A 23487-nucleotide genomic window follows, 5' to 3' on the forward strand; every position below is an offset into this window, starting at 1 on the left:
AGAGAGGCTGTGGAATAATGGCTTGTCACAGGCAGGTGAGGTAACAGAAAAGATCCAATACAGGCAGCTGGTTTGTATTTGGGCAGTGGTAGGTTGGACATCAGCTTTTCCAAAGATTCATAATAAAAATCTTTCTTATGGAAGGAATTTTCCCAGTTGAAATGATGACTTATCTGGGATCTATGTATTCCCTATAGCTTATCATTGTAGAAATGGATATATGTGATGACAAGCACATAGTCCCCAACAGTCCCGATTTGATCGGGACTGTACCGATTTGGGGGGGCCCTCCCGCCATCCCGCGTTGCCCCCTTCTGTCCCGGCCGCTGGGCAGAGAGAAGGAAAAAAACTGATCGAGGCACCAGCCCCGGGGATCTGTATGCGGAATGGATTGCCGCCGCTATTTCTCCCTCCCTCCCTCCTAATGTGCCCCCCCAGTGTCGCCCCCACCTGCCTGCAGAGAGTTCAATGAGGAGCGGGCTGTCATTTAATGATCTGGCAATTGCCTCTCCGTGCGTTTCAGCTGCTCTTCTTGGCTTCCTGTGACGTCGCAGGAAGCCGAGAAGAGCAGATGAAACGCACGGAGAGGCAATTGCCAGATCATTAAATGACAGCCCGCTCCTCATTGAACTCTCTGCAGGCAGGTGGGGGCGACACTGGGGGGGCACATTAGGAGGGAGGGAGGGAGAAATAGCGGCGGCAATCCATTCCGCATACAGATCCCCGGGGCTGGTGCCTCGATCAGTGTTTTTTTTTTTTTTCTCGCCTCCTCCCACGGGCACCCACACGCTCCCCTCCGCCCCTATCAAGAGTCATATTAATTTAAAAAAAAAAATGGTGGGCGTGTCTAGGGGTATTGGGGGTGTGGTTAGGGGTGTGGCCTCTGTGTCCCGTTTTCTGTGCTGAAAATGTTGGGAGGTATGCAAGCATGTCTGATATGATGCAGATCATAGTGGTCTCTAGATATAATCACACAAATTGTGTAATGACCGTTTACATTTAATTGTTAGTATTACTAAGTAATATTTTAAAGGCTCGTTTTATTATTTCTGCCAGTCCTCTTGTACAGCTCTGTGGTTTGTATGTCTGATCTGATGAATGGTTTCCATAATTAGCTGCTTCTCCAACCCTTCAGTGTCTGGTCTCTTCATTACATGATCAGGGTAACACTGGGTATATACTGACAACATAGCAAGTAACCCCACTTGCTATGTTGTCAGTATATACCCAGTGTTCTCCCCAGGCCCTAATAGCCGGGTGTTCCACCCAGCTAGTTTTGGTGACCACCCGGCTGTCATCGGCTCACCTTCTCTTATGCTGTAAGCAGAATTGTGCAGAGAAGCACCGCCCTGCATTCTCTCACCCCACCCGGCTGGAAAAAAAAAAATTCTGGGGAGAACACTGATGACACTCCTATATTTTTCCCCCAGAGTTGCAAATGTCTTGTTTATTGAAACGTGTGGTATCATAATGCATGATTGTCACATGCTGCCCTATTAATTGGCCTTTTTCTCTCTGAAATAAGATGAGTGCAGTACTAGGACTGAAGGGATCTGTTGATATGGGTTGTACAGCTCCTATTCAGATGTGAGATTCTATGTCTTTATCTGGGGTCACAGTAGGGTAATCATTTGGCTGCTATATTTGTTCAGGGGGTTTCGTTAATTTATGTACACTTCCCACGTTCCACAGAAGTGTCATCTCTCTGTACTTCGGGGACACCTATAGACCTGGTTACTTATACTACTGTACTATATTGTACTGCCATCTTCAGCAGTACTTCACAGAGTTCACAGTCATGTCACTGGCTGTCCTCTGAGGAGCTCACAATCTAATCCTGCAATAGTCTAATGTCCTACCACATTATGTATTTATATAGCACTGGCATCTTCTCTAGCACTTTGCAGAGAACATAGTCATGTTACTGACTGTCCTCACAGGAGCTCACAATCTAATACCTACCACTATTTTGTGGGAGAGAACACTGGCTAATTTACTCTACAGGATCTTCTCAAAAAATTAGCATATTGTGATAAAGTTCATTATTTTCTGTAATGTACTGATAAACATTAGACTTTCATATATTTTAGATTCATTACACACAACTGAAGTAGTTCAAGCCTTTTATTGTTTTAATATTGATGATTTTGGCATACAGCTCATGAAAACCCAACATTCCTATCTCAAAAAATTAGCATATCATGAAAAGGTTCTCTAAACGAGCTATTAACCTAATGATCTGAATCAACTAATTAACTCTAAACACCTGTAAAAGATTCCTGAGGCTTTTAAAAACTCCCAGCTTGGTTCATTACTCAAAACCGCAATCATGGGTAAGACTGCCAACCTGACTGCTGTCCAGAAGGCCATCATTGACACCCTCAAGCAAGAGGGTAAGACACAGAAAGAAATTTCTGAACTAATAGGCTGTTCCCAGAGTGCTGTATCAAGGCACCTCAGTGGGAAGTCTGTGGGAAGGAAAAAGTGTGGCAGAAAACGCTGCACAACGAGAAGAGGTGACCGGACCCTGAGGAAGATTGTGGAGAAGGACTAATTCCAGACCTTGGGGGACCTGCGGAAGCAGTGGATTGAGTCTGGAGTAGAAACATCCAGAGCCACCGTGTACAGGCGTGTGCAGGAAATGGGCTACAGGTGCCGCATTCCCCAGGTCAAGCCACTTTTGAACCAGAAACAGCGGCAGAAGCGCCTGACCTGTACTTGACACTGGACTTCAGGCATTTTGGCATTTCCCTCTCCCCAGTCTTCCCCCAGACTCTAGCACCTGGATTTCCGAATGTCATGCAAAAGTTGCTTTCATCCGAAAAAAGTACTTTGGACCAGTGAGCAACAGTCCAGTGCTGCTTCTCTGTAGCCCAGGTCAGGCGCTTCTGCCGCTGTTTCTGGTTCAAAAGTGGCTTGACCTGGGGAATGCGGCACCTGTAGCCCATTTCCTGCACACGCCTGTACATTGTGGCTCTGGATGTTTCTACTCCAGACTCAGTCCACTGCTTCCGCAGGTCCCCCAAGGTCTGGAATCGGTCCTTCTCCACAATCTTCCTCAGGGTCCGGTCACCTCTTCTCGTTGTGCAGCGTTTTCTGCCACACTTTTTCCTTCCCACAGACTTCCCACTGAGGTGCCTTGATACAGCACTCTGGGAACAGCCTATTAGTTCAGAAATTTCTTTCTGTGCCTTACCCTCTTGCTTGAGGGTGTCAATGATGGCCTTCTGGACAGCAGTCAGGTCGGCAGTCTTACCCATGATTGCGGTTTTGAGTAACGAACCAGGCTGGGAGTTTTTAAAAGCCTCAGGAATCTTTTGCAGGTGTTTAGAGTTAATTAGTTGATTCAGATGATTAGGTTAATAGCTCGTTTAGAGAACCTTTTAATGATATGCTAATTTTTTAAAATAGTAATTTGGGGTTTTCATGAGCTGTATGCCAAAATCATCAATATTAGAACAATAAAAGGCCTTGAACTACTTCATTTGTGTGTAATGAATCTAAAATATATGAAAGTCTAATGTTTATCAGTACATTACAGAAAATAATGAACTTTATCACAATATGCTAATTTTTTGAGAAGATCCTGTATATCCAGGGAGCAAACATGGCCCCACCGACTTTGGGTTGGACTCTTACCAGGAAATTTTTACTGGCCACACCCACTGTATGCCCACTGCATTATGTGGCCACACCCACTTTTTTCTGTGGCGCGCCACCAAATGTCCTGGGGGGGGGGGGGGGGGGGGATCTTAGGTCTAGGTGCCTAGGGGAGCCCAAACTCTAAATACCGCCCTGCCTATACCTGGCTACCTATACTGGGGGCACCTATACCTGTATACTTATACTGGGGGCACCTATACCTGGCTACCTATACTGGGGGCACCTATACCTGGCTATCTATACTGGGGGCACCTATACCTGGCTACCTATACAGGGGCACCTATACCTGGTTACTAATACATTTCTCTATGGTTTCCTTCTATCCTATGCAAGAGTTCAGGTCCACTTTAAAAAAAACAACAAAGTTGCAAAACTTTATTTGGCTGCAAAACTGGAGGATATAAGCTTCCAAAATGGACTGCGTGCAGCAGCAGCATTCTGTACTGGACCATTTCACCCTATAAACACATCACAGCGTGGTATGAAAGTGTAATGACTGCTATGGAGCAGACAGCGGAGAAGCAATAGTAATGGGTGCAGAGCTGAAGGGAGATGATCCCCTCCAGCTGGGCAGGGCCGCTCCCAGACTTTTTGCTGCCCAAGGCAAACTTGTGAGGAAGGATGCCTAGCGCAACCCCCCCCCCCCCATTTTGGAGTGATCGCACATCACCCGACATTTTACTCTGCTTCATTTAATGTTCTCACCTGACATGCTGCAGCTCAACACAATAACACACTGACTGGCTGGCTGTGAGTCTGTGACAAACACACTGCTCACCCTCAGCCACTCCATTCCTCCTCAGGAAGGTACACACAGTACAAACATGCTGCCCCTGTTAGCTCTGCGCCTGATGCAAATGTTTCACCTTGCTTCATGAGAGAACCGGCCCTGCAGCTGGGAGACAGTCAGGTCTGGGCAGGTGAAGAGACACTATTCCCCAGATATCCCTCCACCTCATACCTCTCTCAACTCTTCTCTCAGTAAACAGAACTGAATCAGGTGGAATGATCCACCTCGGTAATCAGAGATAACTAACGTTCACTTCCATTCACACCAGGTAATGTGACCTAATTACATACATTCCTGCAAGCTCCGCCCACGCATTGCTGCTGTTCTTTCACTTACTATGTGGTCTTTATAGTTTAACCCATTCAGGACTGACATAAAAAAAACCTTAAAGTGTACCTCAGAAAAAAAAGTCTATACACACCTGGGGCTTCCTCCAGCCCCTTATAGTCTGATCACTCCCTCGCCATCTGCCTCTACCTCCTGTGTCATCTGCAATTCGGCCCTGAAAGTCCTTCGGTCGGGGCCACCGGTGCAGGCGCTGTCCAGCCGCGCACGCTCCCCTCTTGTGCTCTCATTGCCAGGAGCATTCTGCGCCTGCGCTGTAGTACTGTGCATGCACAGATCGCTCCCAGCATGCGCAGAATGCCCCAGACCAGAAGACTTTTGGGGCTGAACAGTGGACAGTCCAGGCAGCGGAGGAGGACGGTGAGGGAGCGGTCAGCCTGGAGGGGGCTGGATAAAGCCTCAGGGATGTATCATTTTTTTTTTTTTAAATCTCCCAGTCTCAAGACTCCCTCAAGGGTCTGTTTCCGCTGACCACATTGCCAGATGCAGTGCCCAGGCCCGGATTTACATCACAGGAGCCTATAGGCCTAGATGTCCTGGCACCCTAGACTTCACCCTCCATAAACCTACAAACTCCCACCAAACCACACCGCAAGTGTGCTGACTGGCCCAGCTGTCACCTCTCCCTTACTTCCATTGCCCATCATAGCTATAGATGCTTCTTAGTATTAGGGAGCCAGACGTACACTCAGTATTCAGTAGGTAGTGGTGCCCCTGACTGAAGGGAGATCTCGTCAGTGAAATGTTGAGAGCAGGTTGAGTAACCTCTCATGTACACTCTGCTCAGGATTCTGCATAGGGAAGGAGGGAGAGAGGCACAGGGGGAGGGACAGTGAGCCGCCTTTCCATCATCAGGCGCCTGTAGGCATGAGCCTATATTGCCTTATGGTAAATCCGGCCCTGGGTACGGCTCAATACAACCACTATGGGACCCGCATGCAAACTGTGGAAACTACAGCATGCTATCCATAAATTTAGCCCCACTGCACCTTATCACGATTAACATTGACTGCAGTTTGAATTGCAACGCACCGCGTGTAGTGGAAACTGGACCTTAAAGGACACCAGAGGTGAAAATAAACTAATGAAATAAACAATTGTATCTATCCTTCTTCTCCTAAAATAACATTTTAAGATATTCTACAGTATTATTTTATATTTAAATCTACATTTTACTGTTATATTGTTTTTGTTAAAGGACATTCACTGAAGTATGCCAGAGCTAAAAGCTATGAACTATTTACCCAATTATCTCTTTTCTGTTCTCAGAAGCCATTTTCTGCTAGGAAAGTGTTTTATAGTTGGAATTTCTTATCAGTGAGGGTCACACTGTAGTAGAGATGCGAAGTTCGGATCTTTTCAATGATCCGGATGATTCGAATTGGATCATTGAAAAGATCCGGATCTTTGATCCGAATCTCGGATCATTTTACAAGGGAAGCATTCGGGGGTGAAATGACGAGCAGGACAGGAGAAGGGGAGGGGGGGTGGACACACAGAGAAGGGGAGAAGATGGACAGAGGGCAGGGAGTGGACAGAGAAGGGAGGAGGGACGAGCAGAGAGCAGAAATGTGTGTTTGCACACAATACCCACATGCTGCAATCATATGCTTTACATGTATTTCACCTATATGTTCATCTGTATACTCCCAACTCCCATTCCCCAAAGCATTCCCAGAAGTAAAGTGCAGCTGTATAGAGCAGTGCAGGAGGATCATATTGCACAGCAATCACAGTGCCTAGTGCCACAGTGTCCTAGCCCAGCAAGCCTCTGGTCCTCAAGTGGTTATTGGCTGCCTATCGAGTTATTTTGATAGGACAGCCCTGGGCAGTCAACCAATCAGAGACAAAAGGGCAGCCTAGTTCCACAAATAAAATGTGACGCGGCAACAACCCCGATTACTAAATAGAAACAATTGTGCTCTTATTGACTATGTCTGCTGCTCACCGCATTGTAATGGCCGGCAGTTGTGCTGCTGATCTCTGAAAACTGCTTCTGGCATCTTCCCCACTGTTTCTAAAGCCTTCCTTCCCTTCTCTCTTGTTTGTCTTCATTGCTTGTGGTCAGATCTTATCAGCACTGTATGAACACAATGAATTGTAGCAATACGTAGCGATGACACACCAGTATGGAACTCAGTGTGCCTGATATGCACTACTGCATATCATTGTCTGTAATCCTATGTATTGTACAGCTCTGCGTAATATGTTGGCGCTATATAAATCCAGTAAATAATAATAATACTGCACTTCAGGGACATGGTAACCGATGCCTTGTCACTACTACGGGATTATACGCCCTAGACCAGATGTCCTCAAACTTTTTCGGTCAAGGGCTGGGCCAACATACCTCAGGCGGCTGGGGGGCCGGAACATACATAAAATGATGTTGAAAAACATTACATTGAATCTAGATATTGATTCCCCCCAATCATGTCTGGAGGAGAACTCCCAGCAGGAGCCATTCAGTCATGCGGCGCCCGAGGAACGTCTTTGTGCACCAGACAGTGAAGCATACCCAGGTGACAGCCTGCTGTCCAGTTGGACAGCAGCGTCACCTGATGCAGAACTGGATTGGAAGCCAGCAAATGACTGCTCACTGGCTTCTACAGTATGTGGATGGGTGTGGCCAGCACCGCTATTCTATATGTGGGCCACCGATAAGGTGCAGTGGGCCACATCTATAAGTTATACATTTTATGTTTAGGGGCCAGTGAAAAAGCCTCGGAGGGCCGCATTCGGCCTGTGGGCCGTAGTTGGAGGACCACTGCCCTAGACAATGGCTGCAAACCACCTGGCAATGCTGCTGCTCATGAATGGTTTTATCATCATCATTCAGAAGGGTAGAAAAGGCTACAGTGGTGGGTCTTATGGGAGTAACACGTTTTACAAATATTTTGTTGTTTTTGTTGCAATTTGTAAAGTGTAGTCTTCCCTACTGGAAGCAGAACATTTGGGCGCCTGCGGCTAATGGACAATTTGAGCGCTACATAGACGCTAATGCAAATATCGACTATTGGGCGTCCGATAAATAGCCCGTCCAACCACACTTTTTGTGTTTTGAAAATGATCATTTATCATACGCTGCCATTGCGCAATCCCTCCTGACACAAAGCGCTATTGTCTCTCACTAGAATACTAGAAGACATATTGGCTGTTTGGCACTTCACAAGGGGATTTTTCTGCTCAGACTTGACCTAGATTTTCGAGGAGTAATTGAAGGAGTCGTCATTACCCAATAATCTGATCAGGCAGTGACACAATGGATATCTCAGACTATAGGGAGATGAGCCACCACACCAGCTTGTGATGACGCAAGATTTTAATTGTTTCTTGGCACCATTTATTTCTTTGATCACACCACGCTACATATACTGTAAACATTTTGGTGATGATTTCTCGTTTATCAAGACAATGGTATGGCAAAGAAGAAAACAAATGCAGCTGTGATCACACATGGGCTGTGAAAGGAAATTTGCTTATTTAACTACTTCAGGACCACGGGCTTAAATCCCCCTAGTGACCAGGCCATTTTTTTACAACATAGGCCACTGCAGCTTTAAGGCCTTGCTCCAGGGCCGTACAACTCAGCACACAAGCGATTCCCCCCACCCCCATTTTCTGCCCACCAACCGAGCTTTCTGTTTAGGGGGTCTGATCCCTGCCTGCTTGTTTATTAATTTACAATAAATTAGTCTATTTTTTTACAATAATCCCGCCTTCCCTCCTCCCACTAGCCAATGACAGCGATCAGCTGTCATGGGCATCAGCCTATGACAGCGGATCGCCTTTGTGCCCCTCCAGGGGAGGGACAGCCGAGTGACACAGCTGTCCCCAGTACAGCGCTGCCTTAGATTACATCGCTGTACAGTGTTAATAGACGGCGGTTTCGCCATCTAACAGTCTCCTAGCGGCGATTGTTGCTGGGAGACTGATGACAGAGCGCAGCTCCGTCACTCGAGTGGAGATGCGCGCGCATCGGCATGCGCAATCTCCTGCAAAACACCCACCCCAGGACTGCACGCCAATTGGTGTTAGGCGGTCCTCGGGCTGCCGCTGCGTTCACGCTCATCGGTGTGAGACAGTCCTTAAGAAGTTAAAGGACAACTATAAAAGCCACATACTGTATATTTCCAGTAATTACCCAGCAAATAGCAATACAAGGGCTTAATTCATCTTTTCATGTTTTATGTGAAGAAAATATTAAATGTACAGAGAATAGTTTTCAGTATGGGCATTACTATGGAGGACTGTGTCCAGCACATCCAGCATACAGAAATAATCTTCACTGGTTGTAACACTGTGACTAAAATGTGTTCATAATGATAGGAAGCAGAAATATAGCTTCAAATGTGTGTAAGGACTTGTAGCCAGGCATGGCCTTGCCTTTTGTGTTCAACAGTTGTCCGAAGAGAACCCCAGATAGCCAGGTAGATTAATCTCCTCCTCCTCCTCCAGTTTAATTCAGTTCAATGGCATCAAGTCCGAGAGAGAGGGAGAGCTCATTTTTGTCTTGGGTATATCACAATGATACATGCTAGGCTGGCTCTAGCATGTAGTGTTGTTGGTATAGTGGATAAGTCAGCTACCTACTGTGCACTAGGACCTGGGTTCAATTCCCAGCCATGATGAGTTGGGTTTTGACATGCTACAAATCCTTAAGCATGCTACTTTTTCTCTTGGATTGATCATAATGGTACATGCTAGGCTGCCTTCAGTATGTAGTGTTGTTGGTGGTGTAGCGGATAAGTCAGCTACCTACCACGCACTGAGACCTGGGTTCAATTCCCAGCCACGGTGAGTTGGGATTTGACATGCTAAAAATCCTTAAAGAGAATCTGTACTCTAATATTCTTACACTAAAAAGCATACCATTCTATTCCTTATTTTCTCCTGTGCCCCTCTGTGCTGTTTCTGCCACTCTGCTGCAATCCTGGCTTGTAATTAACAGTTTTAGACAGTGTTTACAAACAAACTAACCAGCTTGTGATAGGCTCACATAAACAGAGTGTGTGAGTCATACAGAGTGTGCAGGGGGCCTGCAGAGGGTGTGTATCGCTTCTATCCAATCACAAGCAGCCCTGCACATTCCACACTTTCAAGCCTTAGCCCGACAGACACGACAGAGGAAAGGAGATAAGATTTATTACAGAGACAGTGCACTTAGGAAAGGCTGCAGTAAGCCAGAGCACATTAGAACAGGCATAGGAACTTATAGGATAGAAGAACTAAGACTGAAAAATTTGTTACAGAGTCTCTTTAAGCATGCTACTTTTTCTCTTGGATTGATCATAATGGTACATGTTAGGCTGCCTTCAGTATGTAGTGTTGTTGGTGGTATAGTGGATAAGTCAGCTACCTACCACGCACTGAGACCTGGGTTCAATTCCCAGCCATGGTGAGTTGGGTTTTGACATGCTACAAATCCTAGAGAGAGAGATTGAGATTTTTTTTCAATTCCGGAAAATTCCGCGGAAATAAAAAAATTCCGTTTCACAGGTTCAGCAATTCCGTTCCGACCGCCGGAATCGGAATTGACCTAATTCCGGCCGGAATCGCGGAATTAAGAATTCCGCGGAATCCAGCGAGCATCCCTAGGGGTAAATCACAAACTCCCATTCACCACGCCGCAACCACCTCGTACCCACCTAATACATGCTCCAATAGAAAAAGGTCCAACGCCCCCTCTTTTAAGGAACTATGGGTGATTGTATGCCTAGATACTGGTGACACTGTAGCAGTGAATTGGGAGCGCTGATGGCCGATATAAGGTGCTATTTAGCGCTATGATGAGCAGTGCACTATTTTAGGGCGGAGGGATCTTGCTGGTGCAGGACTTGGTTTTGCACGGTGGATCTATACTCCATGATCCCATTGGTCCTTTTCAAGCCTCGGCAGTCTTACATCAGGTCCTCCAGAACGTGGCCTTCTATGATTGGTTTGTGTGGTGAGAGGCTAGTATATAAGATGGTTGTTGTGAATAGCATTTAGTGTGGGACTGTCCAGCCTGAAGAAAGGCTAAGAGGTCTGAAACAGCGGGCTGTCGCTGGAATCCAGCCCCATACCTTTGTCCATCTATTTTTATGGCTTTTAAGCATTTTTGAATAAAGAGCTATGTTTAAAGTAAAAGGACTATTGTAGAGGTGCTGACCACTTTTTTGGAATCGCCAAGGAGCCCTGCACAGTCCCAGCAATCACTCACCTCCCTGGGCTCAGGTGCTACAGTTATGCCTCCATCCTCCGATTGGCGCTGCAACTCTAAAGTGAGATTGCCGGCTGTCATCATGACGACAGCCAGCGATCTCACCAGGAGGAAGCAGAGCCCCGGAGGAGAGGAAGAAGAATGGCGTCCGACGTCGGGATTCCTGGGAGGTATGTAGAAACGCTCCCGCTGCGCTCCTTGCTCTGCATAGATTTTCCGCTCCGACCCTAGCTCGGGGTTACCGCCAAGGAGGTTAATTAACCAATTAGAAACCTCTCTGGTGCTATGGAGGATTCCTATTGGTCTTTTACAATCCAATGGGAGCCTAATTCTCGTGTCGAGACTCGAGTGAATGAATACTGGCGCTTGTCCCGAGTCAAGGCGAGCATCCATGCCAGCAATGACGGAGGACTGGAGGTGAGGCCTCAGTGTTGGTTCACACTAGGTGTGATTGCAATACGCTCGCTGATCACTGGTATTTAGCAATGCGCTATTGCAGTGTCATCTAATGACAGCCTGTCTGTGTAAACTCACATTCTTTCTGCATGTAGCATTTTTTGGACAGATTCAGCGTGAAGTAAAGTGCAAAAAATGCAAATACCTTCAAAAACTGGTCGAAAAAATTGCATTGCAAAATTGTAATTGCAAAAGCTGTGTACACATGTGAGATAAAAAATCTTTGCAAACCAAGGAATCAATCTGCTGCATAGGTTTGTGAGGAAGGTTCGAATGACGAACCTATCTATGCAAAAGACCCGAGCAATGCTTGTGTAGTCTATTTACTTCCTTTTCACGCACGCACTGTGCACACAAAAGTTAAGAGTTCAAGATACTGTGTCTGACCTACAAATCCGCCCACAAAACCTGTCCAACCTATATTTCCGATCGTACTCAGAGGTACACACCTAGCCGCTCACTCCGCTCCTCCAATGAACTTCACCTGACTGCCTATGAATACTATGAACATTTTGTGTAGCTAACCAAGCTCTCATACTACATGGAAGAGGTAAAATTGGCCAATCAAATTTAGATGCGTGTAACAGGCTTTAAGGCTGCTTTCACAGTGGGACGTTACAGGCGCACGTTAGAGCAGCCTGTAACGCACCCCCACCGCACAGCAATGATAAATCAATGGGCTGTTCACAGTGCAAACGTTGCGTTACACAGTAACGCTGCACGTCAAGACAACGTACTGCATGCAGTACTTTATACGCGGCTAGGCCGCATTAGACTGTTTGCACATGCTCAGTGCAGGTGTTTTTTTTATTTTAGGGGTGGAGAGGAGGCGGGGAGAGGCCGCTACGTAGCCAGGCACATGGCTACTTTATATTCACTGCACTTGCAGTGTTTACTCTTTGGAGCGGCCGCTGATTGGCTGGCGGGACCACGTGATGCGGAGAGCTCCGCTTGCGTGGTCTCTGCAGTGCCTCCGACAGAGCAGGCGCACCAAGAGCTGCTTGTAACGCGGCTCTTGGTAGCGTCCTGCTACAACACCACCAGGCGTTGCGTTATGGGCACGTTATGTGCTCTATAACGTCCCCTAAACGCAACGTCCTGGTGTGTAAGTAGCCTAAATGCACCTCCATTCCTCAGTTTGCAAAGATGTTTATCTAATGTGTGTACTCAGCTTCAGAGACAAATATCTTTTGCAGCATGTTTGGCAATCTTTTTTGTTAACTTTTTTTTTTTCAAAGTTTTTTTGGCGATTGGTCGTTGACCTTTAATTTTCCAAAGATTTGTATCTCCTGTGTGTGGGCAGCTTTAGTGATGGAGAGACCTCCTGCTCCAAAGAGTCCATCTGAGCCCTCCATCACCTCTGCATTGATTAATGTGTTAATGATTAGCCCTATGTGTGCACTGCCATAATCATTGATAAACTGTTTCCTGTCTGTGCCCAGGCATCTGACTGCTGCTGTCCTGTGTTAGTAGGATTTATGGCAGAGAGGCGCGCAGTGCTGGGAAGGGGGGCAATGTAATATTCTGCTGATGGATGGGGTGGCAGCATAATCCCTGCACTGGGGCCCGGTATCGGTTGAAAAGGGCGCCTGAGCTGCCTGTATGAAAAGGGCGCCGCCATAGACATCAATGTTATTTCTGGAAATATGGGCTACAAGGTGTAGAAAAGGGCGCCCGAGTTTTGATATAGGCTACAAGCGGGCGCCCCTTTGTAGCCCATATTTTTTCGGCTACAAGGTTTTCGGCTACAGTAGGGCGCCCCTTTGTAGCCCATATTATTGCATTTTTTTTGTAGCCTATGTTTTTTATATGGGCTACAAGTGCTGGAAGCCGAATTATTTCATTCCCCCGCTATCCATGGCGGCCTGGAGGGGGAATAGTAATGAACACATCCCGAAGTTTTTATATGGGCTACACCAGGCGCCTTTTTTGGAGCCGAAGTTGGTATATATGGGCTCCACCAGGCGCCCTTTTTTACCGGCGCCCTTTTCATATAGACCCCTGGGGCCCATGGCCGTGTAGCTGCACCATTGGGCACATGGTCTGACCGTTGTTTATGGAGAGTTTACCCATCCTGGGTAAACAGATGTAGTTTTCTGAGAAGTACAGGAGCAGTAAAGTCTGAAGAAGCTTTGCTGGAAAAGACTAAAAAATAGCAGAAATAGAAGAAAGTGATAAAGGGGATTTTCATTGTCCCCGTCAGTCTGTCTATCCCCCTCCCAACATGCGGCTGGCCAGTAAATGTATAGGGGGATCCCTGGAAGAGAGGACGGTCCCTGCAGAGGAGGTGGAGGAGGAGAATAGGGAGAATGTTTGTGGGAAGTGAAAGTGAGACTTGTCTGGAGGCAATATATATAGAGGAGTGAGCTGCAGAGAGATCAGAGCGGGGCTGAGAGACAAAGACTGACACACAGAGTGGGATAGGCTCATATCACAGCTGTGTGACACCGTGCTGCTCCTGCACCAATCTCTGCTGCTCCTGCACCAATCTCTGCTGCTCCTGCACCAATCTCTGCTGCTCCTGCACCAATCTCTGCTGCTCCTGCACCAATCTCTGCTGCTCCTGCACCAATCTCTGCTGCTCCTGCACCAATCTCTGCACACACGTGCTGCTCCTGCACCAATCTCTGCACCATGCATTCCTACCTCCTCATCGTCATCATCGCCTTCGCTGCCGTGTGGACCGTCCAGCAGGGTAAGTGCCACAACCGCCACTTATGTCTGTCTGCACTACTAATCTAAGATTGTTAAGAGCGTTTTTCATGGAACATGTTGTGCTATGATCTTATTGCAGCGCAATGTGTACTGTGCATGCGTGATAGCTTTGTGGTGGAACCATACAGTGAGGCATACTGTACAATGAACGTATGCCTCACTCTCACTGTACGCGCATGTATTGCCTGGATAATGCACAGTATGCTGTGTGTTACCGTGTCGCAACCCACCGCACTGTTCTGACGCAACTAATTGCTGCACTAAATATTTTTATCTTTGTCTTTATGCTTTATACATTTCTTTTTAGTATAAGAACATTTAGTTTTACACTTTGGAGTTCCCAGTAATTTCCTGTGCAAGCAGTGCGGATAACAGCGGTGTGCAATAATCTAAACCGGCCAATCACAATGTCGTTTTCAAGCAGAGCGTGGGGTCTGCACTCATTTATGATTGGCGGTTAGGAAATATTTAGAAACGGGTGTTTTTTTGTTTGTTTTAGTATTTAGGCTATATATTAATGCAGTTCGTATATATATGTATGTATGTGTGTGTGTGTGTGTGTGTGTGTGTGTGTGTATTTATTCTGGTTAAATTAGTAGAACCTATTTTTATTTATATATTTTTTTCTTATTACTCTTATTGCCAATATTGGGGACTCAGGAGTTTATATATTGACTGTTTCTGTCAAATTAAAAAAATATTGCACAGTCAGCTTACTGACCGGCTGCAGGGAGGTGTAGGGTTTTTCCACGCTATACATAGTGATCAAAAAGTGGCATTGCGAGGTTGAAGTGCAGTGAGACGCACACAGTGAAGCATACAGGGCATACATAGAAGCATGCTTCACTGGTACTGTAAAAGCGCACATTGTCTGATAAACAAGCAACATGCTTCTCGTTATTCCGATGGAAGCCAACGCACAGCTGATGTGCCAGTGCAAACATGCCATAGAAACATAATTGCATGACACCGCGAGTGATTATATTGTCTGTTGCTATGGAACGGCTGTAGTGTGAAACGACCCTAAATGACAACTTGTACACCACCCAGAAGTCATAATGCTGATAGCAATAGTTATAATAACAGTTCTAGTAGTAAAAGTTATGAAAGTAGTAGTAGTAGCAGCAGCTGTAGTAGTAGTAGTATTGATGGAAGCAGTAGTAGTATTAGTAGTATTGATGGAAGCAGTAGTAGTATTAGTAGTTGTATTGATGGAAGCAGTAGTAGTATTAGTAGATGTATTGATGGAAGCAGTAGTAGTATTAGTAGTAGTATTGATGGAAGCAGTAGTAGTATTAGTAGTAGTAGTTTTAGAAGAAGTGATAGTAGTTGTTTGTTGGTGATGGTAGTAGTATTAGTAGAAGTACTCACTGTAGCAGTAATAATATATAAATAGCAGAAGTAGCAGTAGGAGCGGTTGTTGAAGTAGTAGTAGTAGCAGGAACAGTAGTAGTAGCAGAAGTAGCAGTAGTAGTAGAAATAGCAGCAGGAGCAGCAGTAGTAGTAGCAGTAGGAGTACGAGTAGGAGTACTACTAGCTAGACCAGTAGAAGTAATAGTAGTAGCAGCAGTAGGAATAGTATAAGTAGTGTTGTTCATTGTGACAGAAGTAGCAATATAATTGTAGTAATAGTTGAAGTGATAGTACTGGTGTGTAGTAAAGTAGTGTTCATTGTAGCAGCAGTAGTAATATTTGTTGTAGTAATAGTTAGTTATATTAATATGTTGGTGGTAGCAGTATTTATTGTAACAAGAAGCAGTTTTCATAGAACTATTTGCAGTGATGGTAGCAATGGTGAGTTGGTGATGTTAGCAGTAGTAATAGTACCAGTAATAGAAATAGTGTAGTTAGCAGTGTTTTAGGAATTTAGCTTGCAGAGGTTACACCTGCAGCTCCCATGCCCCATGGTTGGGGACCCTGCATCAGCCACTGCATCTCTTTTTGTTGGTGTTATATTGTTGTATTGGCAATTATAAATACATTCCTCCATACTCAGTGGTCTGATATCTCTAACCGCTGCTGTTCTTCTGGGTAGGACGGTACCATGCTGGGGAAACCAGTGTAAAATTCTGCACTGACATCTTCTGCAGCACTGTACAGAGTACATAGTCATGTCAATGACTGTCCTTCCAAATTTTTGCAGGGGGGCCCGGTGATTTCTAGTTACACACCTTGTCAAAGTGTGATGTCCTACCATGTTATTTGAATGCATTTACATTATATAGCACTGACATCTTCTTTAGCACTTTACAGAGTACATAGTCATGTCACTGACTGTCCTCAGAGGAGCTTACAATCTAATCCTACCATAGTCATAGCCTAATGTCCTACCATATTATTATTATGTATTTATATAGCACTGATATCTTCTGCAGCACTGTACAGAGTACATAGTCATGTCACTGACTGTCCTCAGAGGAGCTCACACTCTAATCCTGCGAAGGCTGCTATAGTCATAGTCTAATATGTTACCATATTATTATTATTATTATTATTATTATTATTATTATGTATTTATATAGCACTGACATCTTCTGCAGCACTTTACAGAGTACATAGCCATGTCACTGACCTCAGGGAACTCATAATCTAATCCTTGGGAAAGGGCGGGGGGGGGGGGGGGGCTGTTAAATTATCAATATGTTGCTTAGTTGTGGGAAGAGCTAGTAAGACCCCAAAACATGGGGAAAACATACAAACTCTATGCAGATAGTGTCCTGGCAGGAATTTAAACCTGGCACCATTGCACTGCAGAGAAAGAGGGCTCCCGCTTGGCCATCATGCTTCAAAATCATAAAATACCAACTGGATGTTTTTGAAACTCTGTAAACAGAAAAAGTCATCTAACATGCTGAGTAGTTTCTGGTTCCCCCAATGAACGTCTTGCTTTCCTCTTCCAGCCTCCTCCAGCAGAAACCCGTCTGACTGTTGCCTGAAGACCCCCAAGGCTGAAATCCCATCACGCGCGGTGAAATGCTACCGTCGCCAGGACCTCTCCAACTGCAACTTCCCCGCTGTCGTGTGAGTGTCTCTATTCTATAATCATTAAATGTCTTCTTTAATACAGACAGTTTAATTTTGTAATCTGGTTTTGTTGGTTTGGCAAAAGGCAAAAGACTTAGGCCCCTTTCACACTGGTGCGTTGCGTTACTAACAGCAGACTTACCTAGAGGCTACCCTTCCCCTTCCACTGGCTGCACTGACAGCAGACTTATCTAGAGGCAACCCCATCCCTTCCACTGGGTGCACTGACAGCAGACTTACCTAGAGGCTACCTTTCCCCTTCCACTGGCTGCACTGACAGCAGACTTACCTAGAGGCTACCCTTCACCTGCCACTGGGTGCACTGACAGCAGACATACCTAGAGGCTACCCTTCACCTGCCACTGGGTGCACTGACAGCAGACTTATCTAGAGGCAACCCCATCCCTTCCACTGGGTGCACTGACAGCAGACTTACCTAGAGGCTGCTCTTCCCTTCCACTGGCTGCACTGACAGCAGACATACCTAGAGACTACCCTTCACCTGCCACTGGGTGCACTGACAGCAGACTTACCTAGAGACTACCCTTCACCTGCCACTGGGTGCACTGACAGCAGACTTACCTAGAGGCTGCCCTTCCCTTCCACTGGGTGCACTGAGAGCAGACTTACCTAAAGGCTCCCCCTCCCCCTCCACTGGGTGCACTGACAGCACACCTACCTAGAGGCTACCCTTCACCTGCTACTGGGTGCACTGACAGCAGACTTACCTAGAGGCTATTCTTTCCCTTCCACTGGCTGCACTAACTACAGACGTACCTAGAGGCTGCCCCTTCTCTACTACTGGCTGCACTGACTACAGACTTACCTAGAGGCTGCCCCTCCCCTACCACTGGGTGCACTGACTACATACTTACCTAGAGGCCGCCCCTCCCCTACCACTGGGTGCACTGAAAGCAGACTTACCTAGAGGCTGCCCCTTCCCTTCTACTTGCTGCACTAACAGCTGACTTACCTAGAGGCTGCCCCTCCCCTACCACTGGCTGCACTGACTACAGAGTTACCTAGAGGCTGCCCCTTCCCTTCCACTGGCTGCACTGACAGCATCCTTACCTAGAGGCTGCCCCTCCCCTTCCACTGGGTGCACTGACAGCAGACTTACCTAGAGGCTACCCTTCCCCTTCCACTGGCTGCACTGACAGCAGACTTACCTAGAGGCTGCCCCTTCCCTTCTACTTGCTGCACTAACAGCTGACTTACCTAGAGGCTGCCCCTCCCCTACCACTGGCTGCACTGACTACAGAGTTACCTAGAGGCTGCCCCTTCCCTTCCACTGGCTGCACTGACAGCATCCTTACCTAGAGGCTGCCCCTCCCCTTCCACTGGGTGCACTGACAGCAGACTTACCTAGAGGCTACCCTTCCCCTTCCACTGGCTGCACTGACAGCAGACTTACCTAGAGGCTGCCCCTACCACTGGCTTCACTGACAGCAGCCTTACCTAGAGGCTGTCCCTCCCCTTCCACTGGGTGCACTGACAGCAGACTTACCTAGAGGCTACCCCTCCCCTTCCACTGGGTGCACTGACAGCACACTTACCTAGAGGCTGCCCCTCCACTACCACTGGGTGCACGGACTACAGCCTTACCTAGAGGCTGTCCCTCCCCTTCCACTGGGTGCACTGACAGCAGACTTACCTAGAGGCTACCCCTCCCCTTCCACTGGGTGCACTGACAGCAGACTTACCTAGAGGCTACCCCTCCCCTTCCACTGGGTGCACTAACAGCACACTTACCTAGAGGCTGCCCCTCCCCTTCCACTGGGTGCACTGACAGCAGACTTACCTAGAGGCTACCCCTCCCCTTCCACTGGCTGCACTGACAGCAGACTTACCTAGAGGCTGCCCCTCCTCTTCCACTGGCTGCACTGACAGCAGACTTACCTAGAGGCTACCCTCCACCTGCCACATTGCATTTTTGTTTTCGACTGCTCAAAAAAAGCCTTACATATTGCCATAAACTCACACACTGCGTGTGATGTCTCATTCACTACCACCAGCTACTTAAAAAAAAAAAAACGCAAAAAAAAATAAAATGCAGATGAATGCGCAAAGTGCACAGAAAATGTTCTTTTACAGGACACTTCAGGGTTGTTTCAAAGTACGATACTGCAGTGACAGACAGCCAACTCAGACAAAACATATTCATCCAGTTGTAATGTGTCCTCTGCTAAATACTGTTCCTGTGTCTTCTCCAGATTCACCACAGTGAGGGGAAAACATCTCTGTGCTCCTCCAAATGAGCCCTGGGTGAAACAATTACTGAAACTTAAGGTAAGCAACAGCATCAGTCTAACTGCTATAAGCTAAGATTACACTCCTAGTACACTTAATTTTATACAGAGATCACTGATCCCTTCCCATCAGTCTCTGCACCAGAGGAGCTTACACTCTAATGTCCTCACCACAGTCACACACTATTATTATTATACATTTACTGTATATCACTCTGACATATTCCACAGCGCTGTACAGAGACCACTGATCCATTCCCATCAGTCTCTGCACCAGAGGAGCTTACACTCTGTCTTTATTACACACACTATTATTTCACAAATATATATATATATATATATATATATATATATATATATATATATATATATATATATACATATATACATACATACATACATACATACATACATACATACATACATACATACATACATACATACATACATACATACATACATACATACATACATACATACATACATACATACATACATTACGCATGCATGCAACCCTCCAGCGTCTGTAGCACATTGCAGTGCACTATTTAAAGAGTCCCACACATGCCACATTTTGACAGTTGAACAGTGATTTCTCTGCAAGAGGTTAAACACCAATGGCCACCATCTTTTTTCAATCTTTAAAAAAAAATCCTAGGATGGACCTTAAGACTACCAGGGAAACAAATGGTGGTGGTGGTGGGGATTTTAAGACCATGCCCTCTACATTAAAATTATAAATTACAATATAATATATAAATATAAAATACAATTATACATTCACTTTCCCTATTCACTTTTTCGCCCAACATTTTTACCATTAAAATACTTTATTTCCTCAGAATCCTCAGTTCCAGGTGAAATACATTGCCATTAAGCTCTCCGACTAAGTTAGTCATGGAGAGGGCTGTTATCTGACTTTTATTATCTCAACTGTTCCTGGACTATTTACTTTTCCTCTGCCAGAGGAGAGGTCATTACTTCACAGACTGCTCTGAAAGACTTATTTTGAATGCTGAGTGTTGTGTAATCTGCACATATTATAGAATGATGCAATGTTAGAAAAAACACTATATACCTGAAAATAAAAGTATGAGAATGTTTTCTTTGCTGCTAATCTTCTAGTAATTATTCATAGTACACAACCAATTCATTATATCATATATTTTTTTTCGCTTCAGTGTCTCTTTAAGTGTCCCAGAGTTAGAAAACAGTCAATAGTTCATGTATTTTATCTCCCTCTGCTCTCAGAACTTGTATTCTGCCAGTAAAACGTTTTATAGCTGTAATTAGCTTATCAGTGATGATTACTATATCCCCAACAAGCTACCGACAAGACAGAAGCTGTCACTTCCATGCCTAGAAATTAACTCTTTCAGGCAGCAAAATAAAACTAGTAAAGCATCCTGGCTATTAATATGTTTTGCACTGTACATACACTTATTTATCTCAACATGGCACACGTCGCCTCGGGTACACTTTAAGTAGTGATGATGCAATTTCTGATTAAATAGGGACATAACTAAAAATGTAAAATCTGCTCTGGTCCCGGCAGAGGTTTTATGTCGGTACTGAAAGTGTTAAACAGCGTTAATATTATGTCCTTTCCTTCTTCCTTTCAGAAAAAATGCTAAATCACCCAGAGGAATGCTGGGACATGCAGGTGGCTTGCTCCACCCTCTGACGCCTGCTCTAGCTGTGCCACGCCTACAAGATGTGACGCTACTTTGTAATGCTCTTTTTCCTTTCCTGCTGTCACATGACGTCCAGCCCTATCGCGGATCTCTTTGTGTCATTGTCATTCACCAAGTGTACCTGTCTACAGGAGGATGAAGGCCGCTGTGGGGTAGAAGTCTCCAGTACTTCAGTGAACATGATGCTAATGATTTTGGATTGCACACCATTTTATTATAAATTATAGGCAGTTTGGAATTTGGAACTCAAAATCATCAGGGAATGCTTCTGATTGGCTTAGTTACAAGCTAAATTCAGTTAGTGTTTCATTAACATCTATTGGCCATCTCTGCTTGTCGGTTCACTAAACACTGCAGGAATAGTTTAGGAAAACAAGAGGGAAAATAGGGGCGGTATTGGAGCAGAGGCTCAAGGCAGCCAATCAGGTTTCGGCCATTGTATGAAAGTATGGTTTTGATTGGTTGCTCCAGGTATTGGTCAGCTGCTGAGATGGCTTTGGTTCTCTTTGCATGTGTACTGATTAAACATTTCCAATGACAGGACAGGTTCTCCAAACTCCACAAGGCTCTTCCTCATTGTATGGCAAAAGGATAATCTCCCCTCTCCCGCTACGCAGGTCCACTTCCTCTATTACTTCCTCATTTCCTGTATTGTGTTCCTCACACCAGCTATGCTCATTTGTATAAAGTGAAGTGAGGAACTGTAGCACATGGTGTAATGACCTTTAACTGTAGTGGAAGCAATTTTTAAAATGTGAAACTTAAAAAAAAAAAGTTTTAAGAATGTTTTTTTTCACTTTTTAGTTCTATATCTTTATTGTTTAAAGCTGTCATTTTATCTCTGTCAAATTGAGTGATTGAAAAAGTCACCACCCCAATTTGACAAATTCCACATCGAATTATTAAATATCCCATTCCAACTCCTAGTCCGGCACTTTTTGAACCCAAAACTAAGGACAATTTGAAAATTTTAGCATCACTTGTCATCCCTACTAGTTGATTTATTGCTGTTTGAAATGAATGTATAACTTAGTGGATAACGTTCCACGTTTGATTTCACAGCAGACTAAATTTTCTGTAAAAAACAAACAAAAAAGAAACATAACTTGGTGTAGAAATATAAAAATGTTGTGAATGTTGGTGGGATATCATTTCCTTTAGATCAACTTAAAAAATCTCTTGCAAATTTGCATCATAACTTCCAATTTATCTGATTCTGCTTTTGAATTTATCATTAAAAAAACAAAGGCAGCCAAGCTTAAACACTGAGTCACTTTATATTTTCTTCCTTAAACGGTTAGACCGCCCAAAAATGAAATTTCAGATAAGGCTGCAGGCTTTAACGTCCTCTACTGGACCCTCGAGGTCTGGCTCTTACCTCAGATTGGAGTACTGGAGAAAAAAACACAACGGGAGCCCAAATGGTGCAGTATGTCACAAAAGGATGAAAAAATAGGGGAGAGGGGGGTTCGACAAAGGAATACTCACAAAGGTGGGTTGCACAAGGGGCAACCGACCACTTTAAGCAGGTGGAGTATCTTGACCTGACTCCACTCAGGTATACCAGCAGTCCTGGAGGCGGTCGCTCTCTTGGAAAAATCCCATACACTCTAGACCTATGGGGTGGTGAGATTCCACCTTGGGTTAGGTGTGTGGAACTCCCCTCACTTAGAAGCGGGGGGGGGAGTACGGTACAACAGGAGGTGAAGAGGCGCCCAGTAGGTGTATAAAACACTTTAAAAATAATAAAATATGAAAGGAGGAGGTGGCTCACCTCATAGATGACAAATCACTTTAGAAAAAGGAGTTTAATAGTAATACACAAGCACAGGCTACCCTGGCCCATTGGATACCCTGGCCCATCTATCAAGCCCCGAGAGGCGGCTTGATAGATAGAGCGGCACTTTATTTGGCCTGTGGAAGTGGGCAAGGTCCCAGGAAACGCGTTGCCTGTGCTTGTGTATTACTATTAAACTCCTTTTTCTAAAGTGATTTGTCATCTATGAGGTAAGCCACCTCTTCCTTTCAAATGTTATTGTTTTTAAAGTGTTTTATACACCTACTGGGCGCCTCTTCACCTCCTGTCTTAGCTCAGATGGCTGCATATGGACTTTGAAAATTAGCAAAAATCTATTCCGACTCAAAAATTGCTGAATTTGTTGAAAATGTGTTTTTGCCATATTGTAAACCAACATCATTGTCAGCCAATGAATGCAGAAAGCCCATTTTGCTCTTCTGGCATTTTCCCACACTCTTGTCCTATTGGATACCCTGGGCCATATGCAATTAACATTTTCTCTTGAGTGCTCTCTTGAGTGATATTTTTAAATTTGTCAATAAAATGTATTT

At 45.2% G+C, this 23487-nt stretch overlaps 1 protein-coding gene across 2 annotated transcripts in view; it reads left to right on the plus strand.

Moving 5' to 3' along the window:
* Positions 1 to 22858, plus strand: part of LOC137561082 (C-C motif chemokine 19-like) — a 39837-nt gene extending 16979 nt beyond the window's left edge. Inside the window, exons 1-4 of one of the 2 annotated variants that reach the window (XM_068272333.1) lie at positions 13846 to 14151; positions 17072 to 17192; positions 19409 to 19484; positions 21067 to 22858. In XM_068272333.1, the coding sequence (XP_068128434.1) occupies positions 14091 to 14151; positions 17072 to 17192; positions 19409 to 19484; positions 21067 to 21078 (270 nt within the window). In that variant the 5' untranslated portion in view covers positions 13846 to 14090 and the 3' untranslated portion in view covers positions 21079 to 22858. Of the gene's footprint in view, positions 1 to 13845; positions 14152 to 17071; positions 17193 to 19408; positions 19485 to 21066 lie in introns of those variants that run through there. The other variant, XM_068272325.1, reaches the window with a different exon arrangement.
* The last annotated feature ends 629 nt before the right edge of the window (positions 22859 to 23487 follow it).

The sequence above is a fragment of the Hyperolius riggenbachi genome, chromosome 1 (genome assembly GCF_040937935.1).
Source record: "Hyperolius riggenbachi isolate aHypRig1 chromosome 1, aHypRig1.pri, whole genome shotgun sequence".
NCBI lineage: Eukaryota > Metazoa > Chordata > Amphibia > Anura > Hyperoliidae > Hyperolius > Hyperolius riggenbachi.